The sequence below is a fragment of the Hippopotamus amphibius genome, chromosome 16 (genome assembly GCF_030028045.1).
Source record: "Hippopotamus amphibius kiboko isolate mHipAmp2 chromosome 16, mHipAmp2.hap2, whole genome shotgun sequence".
Taxonomy (NCBI): domain Eukaryota; kingdom Metazoa; phylum Chordata; class Mammalia; order Artiodactyla; family Hippopotamidae; genus Hippopotamus; species Hippopotamus amphibius.
In genome coordinates this window covers 61,620,240-61,642,783 of record NC_080201.1, presented here as the reverse complement: position 1 = coordinate 61,642,783, position 22,544 = coordinate 61,620,240, and the positions used below count along the sequence as shown (strand labels likewise).

General features: G+C 42.0%; 1 protein-coding gene across 1 annotated transcript in view; it reads right to left on the bottom strand.

Annotated features, from left to right (window-relative positions):
- Nucleotides 1-21,749, bottom strand: part of LOC130838297 (zinc finger protein 208-like) — a 325,381-nt gene extending 303,632 nt beyond the window's left edge. The window contains 4 exon segments of the mRNA XM_057711180.1: nt 8,309-10,684; nt 14,569-14,695; nt 15,352-15,441; nt 21,701-21,749. Of these exon segments, the coding sequence (XP_057567163.1) occupies nt 8,309-10,684; nt 14,569-14,695; nt 15,352-15,423 (2,575 nt within the window). The 5' untranslated portion in view covers nt 15,424-15,441; nt 21,701-21,749.
- Between the last annotated feature and the right edge of the window lie 795 nt (nt 21,750-22,544).

Genomic DNA, 22,544 nt, shown 5'->3' with positions numbered 1-22,544 from the left:
ATCCCGTACTACAAAAAGAATTAAGTGTAAAGAAACGAGAAAGAAACAAGTTAAAGCATTAGAAAAAACAACACTTTTAATGTTGCTTTAAAAAGGCACCATGCAATACAAAGTCAGTCATTTCCAACCCCACTTCTCTCCCCATCCTCTACCCCATGTCAGGAAAAGGGATGGGGGTGACCCACAGCTGACTGATGAGTCAGGTCACTGCCCCCTGGCTGAACAGGGATTCCAAATGGAAACTATCTTCTGATACAAATAATTACAAAAAGCACAAGCCTGGCGGACAGAAGCTCTGCAATTCTCATCCTCTATCTGTATCAACAAATTTTAAATGTACTAGATTCTAAAGCCACAAATTATACGTCACAACTTAATCATCCACATCCAAACAACCCACCATCCAGTCTCCCCTGTACCTGCACTACCAGGTGTTCCCATTTCATTCGGTTCATCTAGTTCCCTAGTTTCTCTATTTTTGTCCCCCTCTACTCTACTGCTCTTTCTCCCGTTTCTTCCTTCACACTTGTGATGCCCACTCTACAACCTGTTCCCCCTTATTGCTCCTTCTCCCCACCTTTCTAACTGTGCTAAATCTCCATACATTTCTGCCTCCTTCTTCTCCCATCTCTGCTCCCTCTCTCCCTCGAATTACAACCCTTTTATTCCTTTTACACTCCTTTCCTCCCCACTCTCTGGCACCCCAAGGGGCAATGCTTCCTTCCGGCTCTCTCTTCCTTCCTCCTGTCACCACTGTCCTCTTTCTCCCAGCACCATGTTGCTCTGTAGGCCATTCTCCAGCGGGGTGGAATCTGAGACTGAATAACACCGTGTGTCACACGTCCGGCACAGGTCACCTCCCCCTACACGGGGTGAGGGGAGGCCTACGGGGCAGAAGGACGGGCCTGAGGAGACGCGAGGACGGAGGCGCTGGGAGGGAGGGGGTCTCAGGAGAGGGGCGGGCTCCCCAGGATCGCGGGAGCAGGGAGAGGACGCGGCCTCTCCTGGAGAGGGAGCTGGGAGGCGCTGCCTCCAGGGGCTGAGAGGCCAAGGCTGGGGGGGCGGGGCGTGAACGCCCCTCTCAGAGGAGAGCGGGGGAATGGCGAGAGGTCGTAAAAGGTTTTAAGCAGGAAAATGTCCCGAAAGGTCTACGTGGACCAAAGGCAGAAAAGCCAAGGGCAGGGACCGGCCTCATAGCGACTTCAAAGCCAAAAGGGAGTGGCTGCCGGCCCGTAGAGGCAAAGTCTGGATTTGGTTGGAGAGGAAGGGAGGATGGCAGGTCGGATGCTGGGATCTTCAGGAAGGGTAGCGGGCCGAGAAGTGATTTACACTAAGAAACTTACCCCCAGCGGCTGGATCTCCGCTCTGCGCTTTCCGCCTCCGGTTGGGAACGACGCCTGCACGGAGTGAAGAGGCACTGCAGCCTCTGCTCACTCCACACCAATCACATCCCCTATTAAAGGGGAGAGCAGCCAGCTCACAGTGAGAGCAGACGTGGCACGCATCCACACTAAAATCAGCCCTCACGAGTAAAATATTAGACTCATGCAGGCTACACAGGAAGGTGCCCACATGAAAACAGCCATTCAAGACCACATTAGATAAAACGGAACCCTCCTACACTGTTGGTGGGAATGTAAATTGGTGCAGCTGCTCTGAAAAATAGTAGAGGTTCCTTAAAAAACCAAAAAGAGAATTACCATCTGACCCAGCAATCCCACTCCTGGGAATATATCCAGACAAAACTGTGATTTGAAAACATACATGCACCCCTATGTTCATAGCAGCACTATTTACAATAGCCACAACATGGGAGCAACCTAACTGTTCATCAACAAATGAATGGATAAATATGTGTATTTATAGACAATGGAGTATTACCCACAAAAAAGAATGAAATATTGCCATTTGCAGCAACATGGATGGGACCTAGGGATTATTATATTAAGTGAAGTCAGATGGAGAAAAACAAATACTACATGATATCACTTACATATGGAATCTAAAAAATGATACAAATCAACTTATTTACAAAAAAGAAACAGACTCAGAAAACAAACTTATGGTTACCACAGGGGAAAGAGAGAAGAGGGATACATTAGGGGTTTGGGATTAGCAGATACAAACTACTGTATATAAAATAGAAAAACAACAAGGTCCTACTCTATAGCACAGGGAACTATATTCAGTATCTTACAATAAGGGGTAATGAAAAAGTATCTGAAAAATAATATGTATATATGTATAACTGAATTCATTGCTGGTGTATAGAAACTAAGCTATGATTGGAATCTTTGAATTTTCAACCCTACCCCTCATTTTTCAGAGGAGAGGAGTGGGGCTAGAAAAGGAGGTAATAATTGATCAGGCCTACTTGAGGAAGCCTCCATAAAATCCCAACACCAGTTGGTTCAGAAAGCTCTGCACTGGGAGGGTGACACACCTCAACTCCACAAGGATAGGTCCTGCACTTGGGTCCATCCCAGAACTCCCCCATGTATCTTTTCATGTGGTTATTCATCTGTATCCTTTATCACATCCTCTAATAAACTGATAAGTGGAAGTGTTTTCCTGAGTTTTGTGAGGTGCTCCAGCCAATTCATTGCACAGTAAAAGCGTTGTTGGAAACTCTGATAAACAACCAGTTAACAAGAAGCACAGGTGATAACCTGAACTTGTGACTGGCATCTGAAATGTGCTGGAGGGGAAGCCTTGTGGGGTCTCCATGTTATCTCTGTGAAGACAGTGTCAGAATTGACTCGCATTGTAGGATACCCAGCTGGGGTTGCACAGACTTGCTTGTGGTGGGGAAAATGCCCACACATTGGTGACCAGAATTGTCAAAAGTGCTCTGTGTAAAAAAAAAAAAAAAGTGCTCTGTGTAAGGGTGGTTGTGGTGTCAACATAAAGGAGACACAGAGGAAAGAAACACACAGCAGAAAGCTCTGAATTTTCCTTCTACAGGAGGAAGAAAACTGAGTGGGTTTTGTTTTGTTTTTGTTTTACAAGAATAATCCACCTAGAGAGAATTTTACACAATCTTCAAAGTGCACATACTACAACAGTAAGACAAACCATATATCTGGCTATCAAACACATCTTCATAAAATATAAGAATTCAAGTGCTACCAAATGTTTCTGTGACCACAATGGAATGAAAATAGAAATCAATAACAGGAAAGTCTCCTAGAAATCAAATTTTGGAAAATAATTATCTACCTGTAATTTTGGGGAAAGGGGGAAATTAGAATGTATTCTGAATTGAATGAAAATGAAAACTGAATATGTCAACATTTATAATTTGCCATGAGAACAGAAGAAATTATTGTAAAAGCACCCATGGAAAATATTTTCAACATCACTATCTAGCAAGCATGAGACTTCAGTGTTTCCTGTTTCCTCCATGAGAACACCAGTCTGCCTTCAGGGGTCATAGAAAAGGAAGTCTCTAATATACACTGGTGACAATCATTAGGAACTTTTTAACTGTTCGCAGGAATTGGCAAATGGGAACAATTTTCAGGAACATTCTCAGCTCACCAACTGTGCACTGTCGTTGTACAACAGTTGAGTTGATGTTGAATGTAAAGTTCTAAGAGATGCTATGTCAGAATCACAAACATCTCAGAGACTGGCTGTCAACCTCCCCCAGCGACACTGATACACCACACTAAACTCAAAATCCTGGCAGCAGAAAGGACTCATGTGAGTACTTACCTATTTCAGTCTCAGTGTCGGAGTCTGTAAGGGAAAGTGCTCCCATGTCAAACAAGAATTTCTCTGGAGTAGAAACTAGTCTCCTGAAATAAAACTACAGGCATATTTTGGAGATTTTGGAAATTTGGTTCCAGAGTACCCAATAAAGAAAATATTGCAATTAAATGGGTCACATGAATTTCGTACATTCACAGTGCATATGAAAGTCATGTTTATACTATTCTGTAGACTAGAAAGTGTGCAATGGCAGTATGTCTAAATAAACCAGTATATTAAATAAAAGATACATTATTGCTGCAATTTCTCTTTAAGGAGGCAGTCAAATGGATGCAGATATGTAGATTTTTGTGAAGATCCCGAGGGCATCTTGCCTGACCAGCAGCCTCAGATTTTTGTGGGCAAAGAGGTGGAGGATGGTCTTACTCTCTTAGAATACAATATTCAGAAAAGAGTCCACCCTGCACTTGGTGCTTTGCCTGAGGGCCAGCATCATGGAGCCTTCCCTCTGCAGCTTGCCAGAAATACAACTGGGACAAGACGACCTGCCCCAAGTGTTATTCTTCCCTGCACCCTGGCCCTGTTAACTGCCCCATGAAGAACTGTGGCCACACCAACAACCTGGGCCCCAAGAAAAAGATCAAATAAGACACATCCACAGGCTCCTCCTTTGCCAGCAGGGTGGCCATCTGCCCAAGCAGCCGTTCCATTTCTCTGAGTGGAGTGGTAAACAAACCAACAAAACAACTTAGTATCATCAAGATTCCTGGGACTTCCCCGGTGGTCCAGTGGTTAAGACATTGCCTTCCAACTAAGCCCGTGTGCTCTAGAGCTGCATGCCACAACTAGAGAGCCTGCGCACAACAATGAAGAACCAGTGCACTGCAAATAAGACCCGATGCAGTCGAATAAATATTTTTTTAAAGTATGGTGTGTCCTAACCAAGAAATTAGGAATTTCAGTAGTAAACATTCAGTTTTTTATTGAAGAGTGTGACTCCGTTTTTTGATGTTTGATTACTGACACCTTCTAAGTCTCACAACCTCTTCCTATTCTGCTTCTCTGGGCAAGCTGATAAAGAATGGATCCCGGGGCTTCCTAGGTGGCGCAGTGGTTAAGAATCCACCTGCCAATGCAGAGGTCACGGGTTCGATCCCAGCTCCGGGAAGATCCCACATGCCACGGAGCAACTAAGCCCGTGTGCCAAAGAAAAAAAAAAAAAAAAAGAATGGATCCCTCCTGAGATACAAACTGCAAGTTCAAACCATAAGTATATCCTCCAACAAGTCTCAAATAGCAATCACATTAAGAAACCAAGCCAGTTGCCGTTACATGTTGTCTCAAATCATTTTTTGAACAACAGGAAAGTCTCCCCTGACCCCTAGAGAGCTGAATAATGTAACAAACATTCTCATAACACTTGAACGTTAATATCAAACTAAACGACCTTTAGTGGGGTTCCACTCTATTCCAGTGAAAGACTTCAAGCGCAAATTAGCAACAACAAAAAATGTTTGGGGAGTGAATATATGAAATTTCAAGTTTATCTATCAACCAAAAAGTTCCCATTGTACATTGTTCATTTTTAAGAGAAAACTCATGAACACTATCTTCAAATTATTTCACTGATGCAAGCACAAAAAGACAGATTGTACGATTTTTAAATTTTCTAATATTTTGCATATGCGTACTATATTCCTATTTACCCATCACGTAAATCAAGGTGCATGCCTTGGGTTTACCTTGGACACAATAAAGGATATGAAGAACTACATTCAAGTAATGCATACGCATGGATGTGGAGCAGGTTTTAGGGAATGTTCAAAAAAATAAAACAGTCCCAAGGTGGAGTCACTTGACCTCAGGACGGCAAACCAAGACTGACTTGCAGTTTCATCCCTCCCAGGAATGTGACCTTAAATCAATGACTCTGCAATTTCCTGAACGACACTAAAAATTTAATGTACAGGATAAGGCCTTTGCAATCCCTCCCCCAGCAAAAGGTAACCTTGCCAAAAAAATTTTTCTTTTGGAAATATCTTTCTTATCCCGCCTGGTTTCTACCTACAAAAGATTTCCATTTTGTACAGCTGCGTTGAGCACGTCTTTATTTATTGATACTAGATGGGATGCACACTGATTCACAAATCACTCAAGAAAGGCAATTAGTTCTTTAACTTTACTTGGTTCAATTTTTGTACTTTAATAGAAGGCAGAGTCTCAAATGCACTCCTATGGTATTTTCATTATAGCCTCATAAATATTCTGGAGCAGAGTTTGCAGAAAATAAGTCAGGTACAAATTATGACTACATAATCCATAAATTGTAGGTTGTTTGATTCCATCAGGGAAAGAAATTGTTAAAGATTCTTTCAACTCTGAGAGTCTAATGATGAAATTTAGCTTCTGTTATAAAGCACTAAGGTGGAATAAAACTGTGTTGAAGAAACATGATTCATCCAGGGTTATGAAAAATGACTAAATTTTATTAATTAAAGAACACCTATTTTAACTGATTCAGAATTAAACCAAAGCAAAATGTAATGGCAACAGTCAAATGTGAATCATACACATACTATTCTGATACTTCTGATTAATTTTTTCTCTCACGCTAACTGCTCTCTCTTCAATTTCCAAGAATGACTAATTTTTCATTAAACATACATATATACAACAGCTATTCCCATTCACTGGAGAAAGTGATCAGTTTTTCCCGTGTATTGTTCCTACCACGTAATCAGTCCCTAGGAACCTGTCACTCTCCCCCATGAATAGCCCAGTTCCTTAATGTCCCTCCTGCCCTGTTCATGGCCAGTTAACAGAGCATTCTGTGCTATAACCCACAGTGGCCTATTTACAGAAAGGCTCCCTGAACATAGTAAGCGTGATTAGTCATATCAGTTTTGCACTATTCACTGACCACCCCCCACCAATGCTAATTGACACACTACTGAATTTGACAATAAAGGGTCCCACTTTTACCAGGGAACATGGATGTGGATGAACTATAACTAATGAAGCCAGCCCCCTCATCATATTGATTCTTCCCAGAGACCATTCTGAAAGGCCTGTACTTCAGGCATAAAATCAACAGACTTCAAACTTCAGGCTGAAAGGCATGAAGAGCAATATAGACTTTTTAAGAAAACACACATAATTAAATATTTATGCATGGAAGATAACAGGCCATTTCCACAAATGTCCTTCTTCCTGTCACAGACATCATGTCATATGTTTTAAAATATTGTGACTTGTAATTATTCTGCTGTATGCAATATCTCAGATTAATCTCAAAGAACTAAAGACACCTGTTTCTAGTATGGATTCTCTGATATAGTCTGTTGTCAGAAGAGCTCAAAAAATGTACATATCATTACACCAAAGGTGTCAATATTTGATGAAAATTTTTACGACATTCCTTGACACACACATTACATCTGTGTGGTTTCTCTCCAGGATAAATATATCTAGTGACGACTGAGCAATAATTTGAAAGCTTGCAGTACTCACTGAATTTTTAAGTAGGAAGTATTTGGTCAACATTCAGTTTAAGGCACAACACAAAAGCTTTGACACATTCATTAATCTGTAATGTCCTGTCCAGTATAGATTACCTGATGATTGGTGAGATGTGACCCCAGAGTAAAGGTTTTTCCTATTCACGGCATTTGTGAGGTAATCACCGGAACAAATTCTTTGGTGAATGAATTTCTTGTCAAAAGGCCTGGTCATACTAAAATAAATTTACCTGATTCCAACATGACTTTTCCAATGAAGCCTAACATGTGGACACCTGCTAAAACCCTATCTTGAAGTCCCTCACCAGTATGGACTACCTGACGGTAAGGTAGGATTGAAAGTAAACTGAAGGATTTGCCACACATTATATTTGAAAGGTTCCTCTCCAGTATAAATTCTTTGGTGGATATTAAGATATGAATTTTGACTAAAGACTTTGAGATATTCATTACATTTCTATGGTTTCTGTCTAGCACGGATTATCCAATCGTAGGTAAGGTCTGCCACACTCAAGACATTTGCATGGTTTCTCCCACTATGAATCTCCCATGAACTTAAAGTGTCAATTCTGAAGGAAGTCCTTCCCACATAAATCACATTAATATGGTTTCCCTTCTGTATTTATTACCTGATATGTAGTGAGGGTTGAAATCTGAGTAAAGGCTTTTATATATATATATATAAATTTATTTATTTTTATTTATTGGCTGTGTTGGGTCTTCTTTGCTGTGCATGGGCTTTCTGTAGTTGCAGAGAGCGAGGGCTACTCTTCATTGTGGTGCACAGGCTTCTCAGTGCAGTGGCTTCTCATTGCAGAGCACAGGCTCTAGGCAAGGAGGCTTCAGTAGTTATGGAGCGTGGGCTCATCATTAGCTGTGGTTCTCTGGCTCTAGAGGACAGGCTCAGTAGTTGTGGGGCACGGGCTTGGTTGCTCTTCCCGGACCAGGGATCAAACCCATGTCAGCTGCATTGGCAGGTGGATTCTTAAGCACTGTGCTACCAGGGAAGCCCAAAGCTTTTCAGCACTCAATATTTTTGAAAGGTTTCTCTACAGCATGTATTCTCCAACTTTGACTAAAGACCTTACTACATTAATTACATTTGTAACGTTTCTTTCCAGTATGAATTCTCTGATGCTTTGTAAGGGTTGGATTTTGACTAAAGACCTTGCCACACTCATTACATTTGTAAGGTTTCTCTCCAGTATGAATCCTCTGATGAATCCTGAGGTGTGAATTTTGAGTAAAGACCTTGCCACAGACATTACATTTATAAGGTCTCTCTTGAGTATGAATTCTCTTATGACCTGCAAGGTGTGAATTACGACGAAAGACTTTGCCACAAAAATCACATTTATATGGTTTTGCTCCTGTATGGATCATTTGATGTCGACTAAGGGCTGACTTATCATTAAAGGTTTTGCCACACTCATTACATTTGTAAGGTTTCTCTCCAGTATGAATTCTCTGATGTCTTGTAAGGTATGAATGTTGACTAAAGACTCTGCCACATACATCACATTTATATAATTTCTCTTCTGTATGGATTAACTGATGTCTACTGAGTTTCGATCTGTAATTAAAGGTCTTGCCACAGTCATTACATTTGTAAGGTTTCTCTCCATTATGACTTCTCTGATGAATTGCAAGGTCTGAGTTTTGACTATAAACTTTGCCACATACATCACATTTATATAATTTCTCCCCTGTATGGATTATCTGATGTCTAGTGAGGGTTGAGCTCTGATGAAAGGTTTTGCCACATTCATTACATTTGTAACATTTCTCTCCAGTATGAATTACCTGATGCTTTGCAAGGGTGGCTTTTTGACTAAAGACTTTGCCACAGTCATTACATTTGTAAGGTTTCTCTCCAGTATGAATTCTCTGATGAACTTCAAGGATTGCTTTTTTACTAAAGACCTTACCACAGTCATTACATTTGTAAGGTTTCTCTCCAGAATGAATTCTATGATGCTTTGCAAGGTATGAATTTTGACTAAAGACTCTGCCACATATATCACATTTATAAAATTTCCCTCCTTTATGAATTAACTGATGTTTCCTGAGGTTCGAGCTATGATGAAAGATTTTGCCACACACATTACATTTGTAAGGGTCCTCTCCAGTATGAACTGCCTGATGACATGCAAGAGTTGCTTTTTGACTAAAGACCTGGCCACAGTCATTGCATTTGTAAGGTTTCTCTCCAGTATGAGTTCTGTGATGAATTACAAGATTTGAATTTCGACTATAAACTTTGCAACATACATCACATTTATATAATTTCACTCCTTTATGGATTAGCTGATGTCGTGTGAGGACTGAGCTGTGATAAAAGGTTTTGCCACACTCATTACATTTGTAAGGTTTCTCTCCACTATGAATTCTCCGATGACTGGCAAGGGTTCCCTTTCGACTAAAAACCTTCCCACACTCATTACATTTGTAAGGTTTCTCTCCAGTATGAATTCTCTGATGAAGTGCAAGGATTGAATTTCGATTAAAGACTTTGCCACAAACATCACATTTATATGGTTTTGCTCCAGTATGGATTCTCTGATGTCTCCTATGATTTGAGCTGTGATGAAACATTTTACCACACACATTACATTTGTAAGGTTTCTCTGCAGTATGAATTCTCTGATGAATTGCAAGGTATGCTTTTTGACTAAAGACTTTTTCACATACATCACACTTATATAAATTCTCTTTTGCATGGAGTACCTGATTTCCAGTGATCTGTGAGCCATGATTAAGAGTTTTGCCACACATGTTATATTTGTAAGGTTTCTCTCCAGTATAATTTCTCTGATGAACTGCAAGGTCTGAATTTTGACTAAACATTTTGCCACATATATCACAATTATGTATTTTTTCTCCTGTATGGATGATCTGCTGTGGAGTGTAGTTTGAGACTTGATGAAAGTTTTTGCCACACTCATTACATTTGTAAGGTTGTTCCCTGTGTACCCTCTGGTCTTGTGTTGGTATTGAAGGGTGGATAAAATCGTTCCCATTTGTTTTAGAAATGTTTGTTTGGACAATAGGAGAAATTGTTTGAAGTGGTGAAAATGAGGCACAGCTGTTGTTATTCTTGTCAGCTTGATTAAATTCATCAATTTTTTGTTCACTTTTAAATATACGCAGGTTATCCCGAAAGCTTGATACAAGCCTATTTTCAATAGGCTTAATTTCTGCAACACTCCCACCAAGTCCATCTCTCTTATCAGTGGGATTTTCATCATGGGATATAGGCGTTCCTTTGTCATTTCTTATCTCATCTCTCTGCTGAGACTCAAAGTCATATGTATTTTCCTGGATTTCACTGAGGTAAAAATGTTTCATTTTATTCCTTTCAGTTCTTTCCAACATCACTGTTTGCAATACTTCTCCTCTATCAGTGTTTACTTTTAGTCGTAATTTCTTGATCACACGTATAGGAGAGATGTCTAGAAAATAAAAGAACCATAAGTAGCCTATTCATTTTAATTCATACATAAATGCTTCATGTTAAATACATGATACGACACCAAAACTAACACTTATACCAAACAAAGTTATTAACTTTCCAACAAAGATCTTAAAATTTTTAGGATCACAAAAGGAGTGATTCTTTACTAAAGAAAAAGTGATTAATTTTAGGGTACCATACATTTAAACAACCTATGCCAAAAACACTCACATTGGAATAACTTCTGTTAGCTATCAAAGAAAGTGTATATTTCCACCATGATGCATAGGCACACACCAATTAACAGTAAACATACTGCCATCTCGTAACTAAGGAGAAAAATATATTATACTATGTATATATTCTGCATATCTATTATTCATAAATAATTGCTAAACATCAGACAATATATTGTAACAGTAAATAATAGAAAACTAGTGGAAATTCCCTGGCAGACCAGTGGCTAGGACTCTGTGCTTTCACTGCAGAGGGCCGGGGTTCAATCCCTGGTCATGGAACTAAGATCCCACAAGCCATGTGGCACGGCCAAAATAAAAGAAAATCACTAGCTTATCTAATGAATAATCTAAATGAGCTGCAGGATAGAATTGGGAAACAAGTATAGCATAGAGAAAAAGAAGAATTCGATATGACAGCTTTTTAAAAAACAAAGTATTTTCCTTAATATCTTCTATAAAACTATGTACCCATGAAAACAAATAAAACATAAAACATCTAAAAGGCCATTATGTTTCAATCAAAATTAAATGTTAATGAATAAAATATTCTCCATTTATATTTACAGCCAATAAATGGAGCAATTCCCAACCTATGAAGTGCCCTTAAACATCCAGTTCATTTGCTCCAAACTATACTTAATAAAGAGTGAGCAATTGGTAAATTTATTAACTACGCTCAGAGACAATGTCATTGAGAACAAATTGCCAAAGGGGGGTAAAAGAAAGCATACAATACAAAATGCAAAGGGATGTCAATAAACATGACAGACTATTAATATATCCTGATATACAAAATTACCTTTTGAGTCTTTACTAAAAACATGCACTCTTCTAAGGCACTAACAGTGCTAATTTCCTTTAAATGGCTTGAAGAAACTTACCATAATTTTTCAAATTAGGACAGTAGACTCACAGTTTTATGTACATGATCCCAGCTGACACAGAAAGTAGTGAGAGAAACAGGATTTGAACCTGGACCTACAGACTAAAACAACATAACTTGAGCATGACTACACACTCAAGCAGTATAGATTACATCATATTACAGCAAATTCCAGGATTTAAAAAGAAAACTTCAAGGGAGATGCAAGAAGACGCAAGCTGTGTAACTAAAAATGTTATTCAGCCATCCCTCCTGGAAATGGTTTCTGGTTCATCATTGGAGGTACCACTCCACTTCATAAGCTCTCATTAAGATGCTTCAAAACTACGTGTAGATGTAGACTGAACACAGGTGACAAAAAATATGGCATCAATAACAGTTTACTCAACAGTGTAACAAATATGGGGATGTGAACTTGGACACTTTTCTTAGGAAAAATTCCTATACCATTTAACTGAGGCTGAAAAGGGATGGTCATTAGTATATATGAAACACTGCCACAGTGCCCTTGAGACATGCCTTTGTGTCATTCCACAAAATCAGAGAAAAGAATGTGGAGAGACTAATCAGCCAGGCTCTGATGGCACTTTCTATCTTGTATCTTGGAACATGCCGCACTCCCCACTAAATAGCTTGAAGTGGTGATTTTGTACATAGCAGGAAAATGTTACAAGATACGAGGGAAACTCTGTAAGAATTTGTTACCCAGTAAATCTACTCTGTAGAGAGTCCACGAGAAGTTGTCCATTAACTAAATGTGGATTATCACAGCAAACAAACTGGAAAATTTTCAGAGCCCAAGACTATGTATTTCAAAAACAAGGTTACAGAGGCAAAATCTTGCAAACTTGGAAGAGTATGAAATCAGGAGGAGTATACATTTCCCAACTAGGCAGAGCAGTACAAGAGTAAAAAAAATGCAAGATATGTGTGTCAGATTCTACAGGACCTTCAGATGGAACCATGAGCTTTACCCACAGATGCCAAAGTAAAAGGATTCACATATTCACCTCTTAAAAGACTGAGGACTGAAAAAGGGATCTCTCTGTCCATTATCTTTACAGTTTTCCTGAGTAAAAGTTACATAAGATGCATTCATAGTGGCGGTTATGCACCTCCCTGAAGTTCGTGGTGAAAGCAAAATGTAAGAAATGGCTGTGAGATCTAAATAAGCAGACAGGGCTTGAGACAGCTCCATGCAGGCTCTGAGAAGCCAGATGGAATAAAACAGCAGCTAGTGTTTTCCCATCTTGTGATTATGTATCCTAAAAACATCAAATGCAGATGGAACTGGGAAAGGTTCAGATATTGGAGTCTGGAGACATGAGCTCCTATCTATATGGACTGAGAACTGAGCTTCCAACAAAATCATGCCCTGAAGGACAGATGAGGGGGCAAGAAACCCCAATAAAACAGCCCACTTTGGACAACTGGCAGTCAACTGAGCAGGAGGCTTTGGGATCACTGGGCAGTGGGGACTCACTGCCAGCCCCTAGATGCATGGCCTGGTCTCGATCCTCCTGGTGGGCATTTCTCTGCTCAGGGCCGCTGCCAGCCTCGGACTGGCAACCTTTTCTTCTGAACATCCCTAGGTAAGATATGAGTGTCAGGGAGAGGATGGGTTCCTCCCTCCACAAAGTGCCTCCCAGCCCATGCTCGGCATGGGAAATTGGCTTTCAATATTCACTGCAAGCCGCCCTCAGCCTGAAGGAGCACACTGAGGAAATTTTACATCATCTTCAGTCAACATCACCCCCTTTGTGCATGAGAAAGCTGACTGTTTTCTCCTCTGCTGCCAACACAACAAACAGACATCAATAAATGACACTAATAAAATATGGTAATATTTTAAAAAGAAACAAAAAACAAAAAAACAGCCAGCATCATGCTTCTCAAAGTCAAGCAACAACCAGTTCACAAGAGCCAGATACAGAGTGTTGTAGATCATGACAAAGACTTTGCCTTTGTCTCTGTAGGAGCTGCAGCACCACTGGAGGGTGAAAGAACATCTTTTACATGTTGAAAGAGTGACAAGTTATGAGAAGAAAAACTTCTTCTGAGAGTTCACAATAATAAACAAACTTCAGTAGTCCCAGAGAACTCTCAGACGAGAGTGCTGAGACTTTCTCAAACACTATTAATAAGGAGGCTTCCCCTCAGCCCTTCTAAGATCTGACCTATATTCACACTTTGATACATCCCCAAAGGCATTCACCTCACTATCTACAGCCTAGGGCTCTTTCTCTTGCTACAAAATGGGTAAAATATGCAGATGAGAAACAGAAATTCCTCCACATAAGAACAAAGAAACATGATTTGCTGTGGATTTTCCAGAATCCTAGTTCTTTGTTCACCAGAGGATTGAGGACATTACCAAGGAGCCTAGAAAGATATTTCAAAAATTCAGCCACTACTTGCCTCCTTCTGAATACACAGGGAACAGTATAACATGTAGAAACATAGCTCTTTTCCTAGAACTCCTAAATCAAAGCCCATGGGTAGAAAATAGGAAAGTGGGTATATTAAAAGTTTGCTATAACTACATAAGCTCTGGAACAACCTCTGATGTATCATGAAGCAGACAGATCATCAGAGGAAAATGTAGGTCTATACTCCCAATGCCACATCATGAAGCTTTTCAGGTCTGAGTCAACAGGGATTTCAGATCAGTCCAGGAAAAGGGGCTCAAATGAGGCACACAAAGGAAATGCAGAGATAGCCAAGGGCAGATTCCAACTTCTAGAGGGAAGTTATTCTCACCCAGGGAGAGCAGGTTCCTGTAGGTCTCCAACATCACGTCCCTGTACAAGGCCCGCTGAACAGGGTCCAGGCATTCCCACTCCTCCTGAGAGAATTCTATATCAACATCCTTGAATGTCAACTGTTCCTGAAATGAAAACACATTTCACCAAGGGGCCCTGAGGAGAGTCCTTATTTGCACACAAGATGATAAGAGCAGAGACGGGTAAGGATCAATCCAGTTGAAGGAAGTATTGTGACAAATCCAAGTGAAGGTATTTGGAGCAAATTATCAGACTCTAAGTTCAATTTCTTATGTTTTCTCATGAGATTATGATATCCTCCAATTAATGTGGATTTTTTCATTCTTGTGGAAAATACATGAAATACATACAAATAAAATTCAACAGGGCTTCCCTGGTGGCATAGTCTTTAAGAATCCACCTGCCAAAGCAGGGGACACAGATTCGATTCCTGGTCTGGGAAGATCCCACATGCCACGGACCAACTAAGTCCGTGCCCCACAACTACTGAGCCTGTGCTCTAGAGCCTGTGACCCACAACTATGGAGCCCAAGTGCCTCAACTACTGAAGCTCACACACCATTGGCTCTCATCATCCAGACCACTTTGTCATAGGGAAATGAAATCTAAGTGGAGATGACAGGGACTGAGGGAAGGCTCTGGGTGACTGTGAATGTACAAGTGTCAACCAAGATACTTCAGAGTCAGACAAAATTAGTGAGTTCAAAGAAGGGCATTTCAGAAAGAACAGACTGAGAATCAAATGAAAATATGACTCTACCTGAGAAACAGCCATTCTTGACTCCTTTTCTTTCCTCTTGCTCCTCTTCTGGGCTTCTTCCTCAGGTAACATGAGTCTTTAGAGGACAATCTTGAAAGATGAAAACATGCTTAGAGTCAAAAAACCCCATTTCTGTGCCACAACCATTAACACAAGGAATATCTCTCCACAAGGAATAGACAGTCCTCTGCTGCCCACTGTCACAGGAGGGATTCAGGACAGTAAACTCCTACACAGAAACCAACAAGTGAGTTTCCCCACTTTCCTTCAGATGATGCTTCCCTCCTGATGAGGCCCTCACATACACATCAGCAGAGGGAACCTCAGCTGAACCCCACAATCCCCTTCAGGTCAGAGACCAGGCCCTGATCAGTCTTCAGGCAGAACAGAGCCCCCTTACCCTCAGCCCAGACCTCAGCGCCCAGGAATGGGGGGATTCAGAGTCTTGATGCTGAGTGATGGATACAGACTGGAATCACCTCGGACACCTTACATACTATTGAGGTTGGACCTCATAACTGTATGAAGGGAAGTCTCTGGTTAGAGGGTAAAAACACGTATATACCAAATGCCTTCAACAATCTAATGTGAAGCCTGGGTTGAGCCGCACTTAGAGGAGGCAAGCCCAGCACACCTCACACTCTCATTTTCTTTTCCAGCTTTACTGAGGTACAGTTGATAAATAACAATGGTGTACATATCAGGCACACAATGTGATTATCTTACAGATGTATGCATTGTGTAATAATTATCACAATAAAGTAATTTACACTTGCACCAACTTACAATTACCAATGTGTGTCTGTGTGGTGAGAATAGCAAATTCCAAGTATACAGGAACACGGTATTAACTACAGTCAGCATGCTGTACATTAGATGTCCATGCTATACTTATTCATTTCACAACACTGAACTATTTGTAACCTTTGGCCAACATCTTCCCAACTGCCCTAACACCCAAGTCATCCTCATAATAAACTTTATACTCTATGGCTCTATGAGTTTGACATTTCTAACTTCCACATATCATGTGTGTCTTTTTCAACCATAATTATGTCAGAAATAACAATAGTAATGCCAGACTGTCATAATAATAATTTATGGCTGATATAAATTTCTATACACACTCATTTGTCAACAGACATTTTGGTTCCTTCTACATCTAGACTGTTGGAAATAATGCAATAATGCTCATTGGAGTGCAAATATTTCCTTCACTGGAATGATTTTTGTTTCCTTTGGATATCTAGTCACAGGTGGGTTTCACAGATGGTGTACCTGTTCTTTGTTTAATTTATAGAGGAATCTCCATATCACTTTTGCTAAGAGCTGAACCAATTATATTCCCACCAACAAAGCATAAGCGTTCCCTGTTCTCTATACCGTGTGTGTGTGCACATGTGCATGTGTGCATTTTTTGTTGAGACAGGTAGGGAGAGGACAGTAGAAGAACCAATACTGGCCTGGAAGCAAGAAAGTAGCAGCTACATTTTTCCAAGGATGTGTCTCTGGAATGCAGATCACTGTGGTGTTGCCAGTACTCTGATTCTTAGAACAATCTTTCCTACATCAAAGAACTTAATGGCCCTTCTCAAGTTGTGCCCACAGACACACACTTAGCAGAATCTCTCTAATGAAAACGTTCTGCCATTTGAAGCTTACTACTCATAATTTCCCTTCTGGGCTCAAGTGAACTTACAAAATCTCATAAATCCAACACAGTCTCCATATGACCCATATTCGCTCATCCTGCTATAAAATACCAGAAAACAACCTAAACTCTAATAAATCATGCCTGAAGGCAAAATACATACGAGACACCCAAGAAACCACCAGACACAAAACACCATATTTTTATTCAGTAACCACAGACCAAACACTGTCATCTCATAAAACTATATACAAAAGAAAGACATTTCCAGTGATGCATATGCCCCAATGAGAACCTGTAACCAACAAGGACCCTATGGGGACTTCCAAGAACAGAGCCGCACCCCTCCCCACTGTCCCCCAATCAATGCCCTCTGCCTGCCTTTTGTCTGTAGAAAACTTTAGTCAAAGAATAAATTTAATCAGAGAAGTGAGAAAATGCAGAAAGAAAGCAAAACAGTTAAGCAAGACAAAATAATAACAGTTTAGCCATTAAACAAAATCAAGGACCTTTCTCCTTAAGGGCTATAGATAACATTCTGAGCCATGTCCTTTGAGCTGTTTTGCAGATACTAAAACCCCACCAGGTGAAAAAAGTTAATTGTATGCTGTCCATAAGGACACAGACGCCAGACTGTTTGGAACCATAAGGGCGATGATGTTGACCCCCACTTACCTCACCACCAACCCACCAGAAGAACGTCCACAAGCTGATCATGCACCCCACAATGGCCCTCCCTCACCCTGTCTTTAAAAATCTTTCCCTGAAAGCCTTTGGGGAGTTCAGGCCTTTTAAGCACAAGCTACCTGGAATCCTTGCTTGGCGCCCTACAATAAATGCTTCACCACAACCTGGTGTCAATAAATGGGTTTATTGCTTGCAAGCAAGTAGACTAAAGTTTGGTTCAGTAACAAACCCAAAGTCTTCCAGGAAAACACTGCAAATTCTCTTTTGTATCTTTCACAGTGGATCTGAAACTTTCTTCATTTGCAATCCCAAATACTAAATAACACCAAAGGTAACCCACAAAATGATCTTTGCAATTTCCCCTATATTATTACTCGAAAAACTGCATCATTAGGGCTTCCTAGGTGGCGCAGCGGTTAAGAATCCGCCTGCCAATGCAGAGGTCACGGGGTCGATCCCAGCTCCAGGAAGATCCCACATGCCGCAGAGCAACTAAGCCCGTGTGCCAAAAAAATAAAAATAAATAAATAAAAACTGCATCATGAATCTTAACCTCCCTAACACCCAAGTCACCCGCAGAATAGATGATGTGGGGCACCCTCTTGATCCACTGCCTAAGGACAAGGCACTCGTCCTCCTGCACCCAAAGATCCCTGTGCATTCAGCTCAGACCACACTTTTAACAATGGAGAAAAATGTTTCTCTTTGCCTAAATCCACTGTCTTCATTCCTCCTCAGGTAGGATCATGAAATATCCAACTAAACCAATGTATGTAAACCTCAGTCTCAGCAGCTATGTCCCAGGGAACTTGAGCTAAGCACTACAGCACCTCAAACCATGCAATGCACCTCACAACTACCCATAAACCCAATTCCAGGTGCTCCAGCCAGAACTAAGACATCCTTTGCCAGGAGTTCCACACACCCCTTGACCCCACAAGGGACAAATGCAAACGCCATTCACTGGGCTCATCTTGAAGCCCCTACTTGCTGTCATATCCCTCCTGCAGACTGCTACAGACTCCCTTCCAATTTCCCTCTTTCTCTACCTCTCCTCCATGCACTGATGGGAAAACAGGGCAAAAAGGCACAAGGACTGCTCAGCAAAGGAATCACAACAGGAATATTCACATGCTACCACCCAAGACACTGGGCATCCACTTGACCTTCCCTATGAAGTGATTCTTCTCTCCTGTTCTCCACACTCGCACATAATTAAAAGATACCCTAACTCTCTGAGGGGGGCCTCCTTCATGCCCCCTTGGGTTCCAGACTTCTGCCTACCCCTAGCACAGTGAAATCACTATCCCTGACTCTGAGCAGATGGAATTACTGGAAGGCAAAGCTCCTGTCCAAGGTGGCAACTGGTCCCTGGACATGCACAGTCTGAAACACCTAGGGGCTACAGCGGAGCAGTGACACAGCACACTAACCATAAGGACACCTTAGGATACTGCATGAGGACACCAGTCTGTAGGGTTTTTTAGGAATGTCTACATCTTTTGGCTCTTATTTTGAGTTATTAAGTAGCCACATGGGGTAAGGATCAATTACAGTTGAAATATTCAAAACAAATATGGGAAACATCCTTATCACCTACCCTGTTCACCTGGTCTTCCCTGAGGATTGTTTAGCTCAATCCACAGTCTTAGCATATAAACACATTTCCAGAGTAAGATGCCGCAGCCACCCTGGAAGGAAGAGAAACACTATACTCCTTCAGTGGAGGCAAAACAACAAAGACTCCAAATCAATAGAAAATGGCATTTCTGATGAGGGTGATTGATACAGAGGCAATAAAACCTGGTTAATGTGACAGAGATTGTCAGGAAGGGATAGAGAGACCTCTCTGAGCCTAGACCTGAAGGAGGACAAAGGGTCTGAGCCACTGGGATTTAAAGGCAAAAAGGAGGAACAGGAGCTAAGATTTGTGACAGAAAAGGTTTTGGTGTTTGGGAACACCAAAAGGTGAATGTAAGCAGGGTAAAGTGAACCACGGGAAAGGGTCAGATCCCATGATGAGGCAGGAGACACTAGTGGGGCCCTGAGGATGACACAGGGCTGTGTAACCATAGTGAGGAGTTCAGACTTTGTCCTGAGGACAAATAAGAGCCAGTGTAGGTCTGAGTGCCAGAACTGACATAAACTCTCTTCAAATTTACACTTAACGCAGAAAAATACATCTGACTATGGTCACTTCTACTCTGAGCCTATGTTCTTGTCTCCATTCTAGCATTTTGCTTTTGTTTTTCATTCTGGGAAGACAGGGACCCATTCAAAATTCTAAATACAACTGGACACTCTCTCTAAAAAGAACTGCCACACAGAGACACACCCCCAATTTGGCCAATCATTTCAGGGCTCAGAGTTGCCAAGGCTGAGAGTTTCTGGTCTAGTCTCTCATCTCCATGTTACAAGTGAGCTGCCTGAGGCCGGAGGAAAGACATGTATGAGAAAGTCCGGGTTGAGTGCACAGAATTAGGTATAACTGAATTCTGAAGTGGGATCCACAAGGGCCAGTGGGCAGAGTTTGTCCTTATCATCTTCCAACCTAAAACCCCAGTGAGGCAGGTTAATAACAAAAGCAGGGAAGGAAGAGGCAAACAGAAGAGAATGCAAGCCTCAGGGAATAAGTAACTTATGGCCTCTTTTACAAAGATCCTGCCATAAACAGCCCAGACAACTGAGTCAAGGAGATAAGGGCAAGGGGGACTCGAGGGGGGGGCCGTCAAGGAAGGGAGGGAATACGGGGATATGTGTATAAAAACAGTTGATTGAACCTGGTGTACCCCCAAAAAAAAATAAAAATAAAAAAAAATAAAAAAAAAAAAAGGAGATAAGGGCAAACCTAACTTCTGCACTCTGGCCTCTGTACCTTGCCCCTGCCTAAATAAACATAGCTATAGGCTCCCAAAAAAGCGCGGGAACTGGTTTATAAAAGGGGAAACTTTTCTTTGTTTCGGGGCTCAGTCTTTTGATGTGAGTCCACTGGGCCTGTACCGGTACAATAAACATTGCTTCCTGTATTACAAGCCTCGGTGTCCTGCCTACCTCTACCGATTCCTTCAACACCAGGACCATCTTTTATTTGCCTCAGCCATGGTTCCACCTCATCTACCCTCTGCCCTCACTCTCTGTGTGAAGGGCCTCATCACCGCTGATGCAGGGCCCTTCTATCCATGTTGTTCTCTAATCCGTGGAAATCCCACTTTATAATTCACTTCTTTATTTTACCCACCTGTTACTTTCAAGGCTCAGTCTCTTTCATTTTACTGTCTCTTTACAAGTCCCTCAGGCAATCCTCTACATCTCTATTGGTTCTCCCTCGTTCTTTTCTCCTCAGTTTTTCTACTTCTCTCAATTGCTTTCCGTCTCTGCTTCTCCTGGTCCTCCTCCCCCAGGCCCACGTATTTACAGGGATGGCGCCTGAATCAGATACCCGCCTACCGGAAAAACACATTCTCCAGCTGGGAGACCGAAGAGCTACGGGTGTCACACGTCTGGGCCGGGTTACCTCCCCCTACGCGGGAAGGGCTGACCAGGAAGGGAGGGCCTGAAGAACAGAAGCACCAGCCTGAAGAAGACTCGAGTACAGAGAGGCTGGGAGGGAGGGGGTCTCAGGAGAGGGGCGGGCTCCCCAGGATCCCAGGACCCGGGAGAGGACGCGGCCTCCAGGCGCCTGAGAGGCCGAGGCTGGGGGGCGCGAATCCACCTCGCGGAAGAGGACTTTACGTGGCAAGGGCGGAGGCAGTAACGGGTTTTATGAAGGAAAAAGAGGTGAAAGTCGGTGTCTACCCGAACCTGAGGCAGAAAGGCCAAGGGCTCCGGGACCCACCTCAGAGCGATTTCAAACCCAAAGGAAAACACCAGACCTGTGACAGCGACGTCTGGATTTACTGGAGGCGGAGGGCCGGGTGCTGGCATTTTAGGTTCGTAGTGACCCCCAAGACGCTGAGGACGGGGCAAGGTGGACCACACAGCACAAATTTACACCCGAAAGGAGAAACTTACCGCCCGCACCACGACCTCCACGCCGAGCTCCCCGCGTCCGGTTCCGTGAGAAACTGCGCAGGCGCGGAGTTAGAGGCAGGGCTTCCGGGTTCGGGGACAGGAGGAAGCGCGACCGCGAGGGGCGGGGCGAGGGAGCTCACGTAAACACAGAGATCGCCGGGGGTGCCGTAGGGGGCTGGGAGGGGATGTTACTTCCGCTCGGAAACTGCTGAATTTAAATGACTATCTAGAACAGTTCTATGGCAAAAGCTCTACAGATGTGTGGGCCACTGATGTCGGGAACTAAGACGTTTTCTCCTAACAAGTTGAAAACGGTTTCAGTAAAAAGCTTTCCCAGCAGTTTGTTCGCATGTCCCGCTCCAGAGGCTCAAGCAATTTGGAGGTTGGGAACGTGGGTCTCCAAGTGGTTGCTGTGTGGCAGTGGTTGGATCTGGGAACATTTCCTGCAGTTAGAATTAACTGAAGCAGTTTGAGGAAACAAAAGCTAGGCTTGTCTCTGTATTACAAACTAGAATGAGAAATACAAAATTCTCCCTAAGTAGAATAGGCCATTTCATACTGACATCCTGCAGAACAGCGTTTCTATTCCTCATTCAGCCAGGAGACCAAACTCAACACTCTGCTCAGTCCAGAGACTCAGGGACAAACCCTGAGAGTCTGAGCCTGGAGAACTAAGGCATGTGATAACGTCCCTCACTAACAATTGTTCTGAAAAAGCAGTAAATATTTAAAAATTGTTATGAATTGATTGCATTATCCTTTCTTTTGGCTAAAGTGTTTTATTTGCCTTTTAAAACCACCTCTCCCCCAGTTTTATTGAGATGTACTTGACATACATCACTAT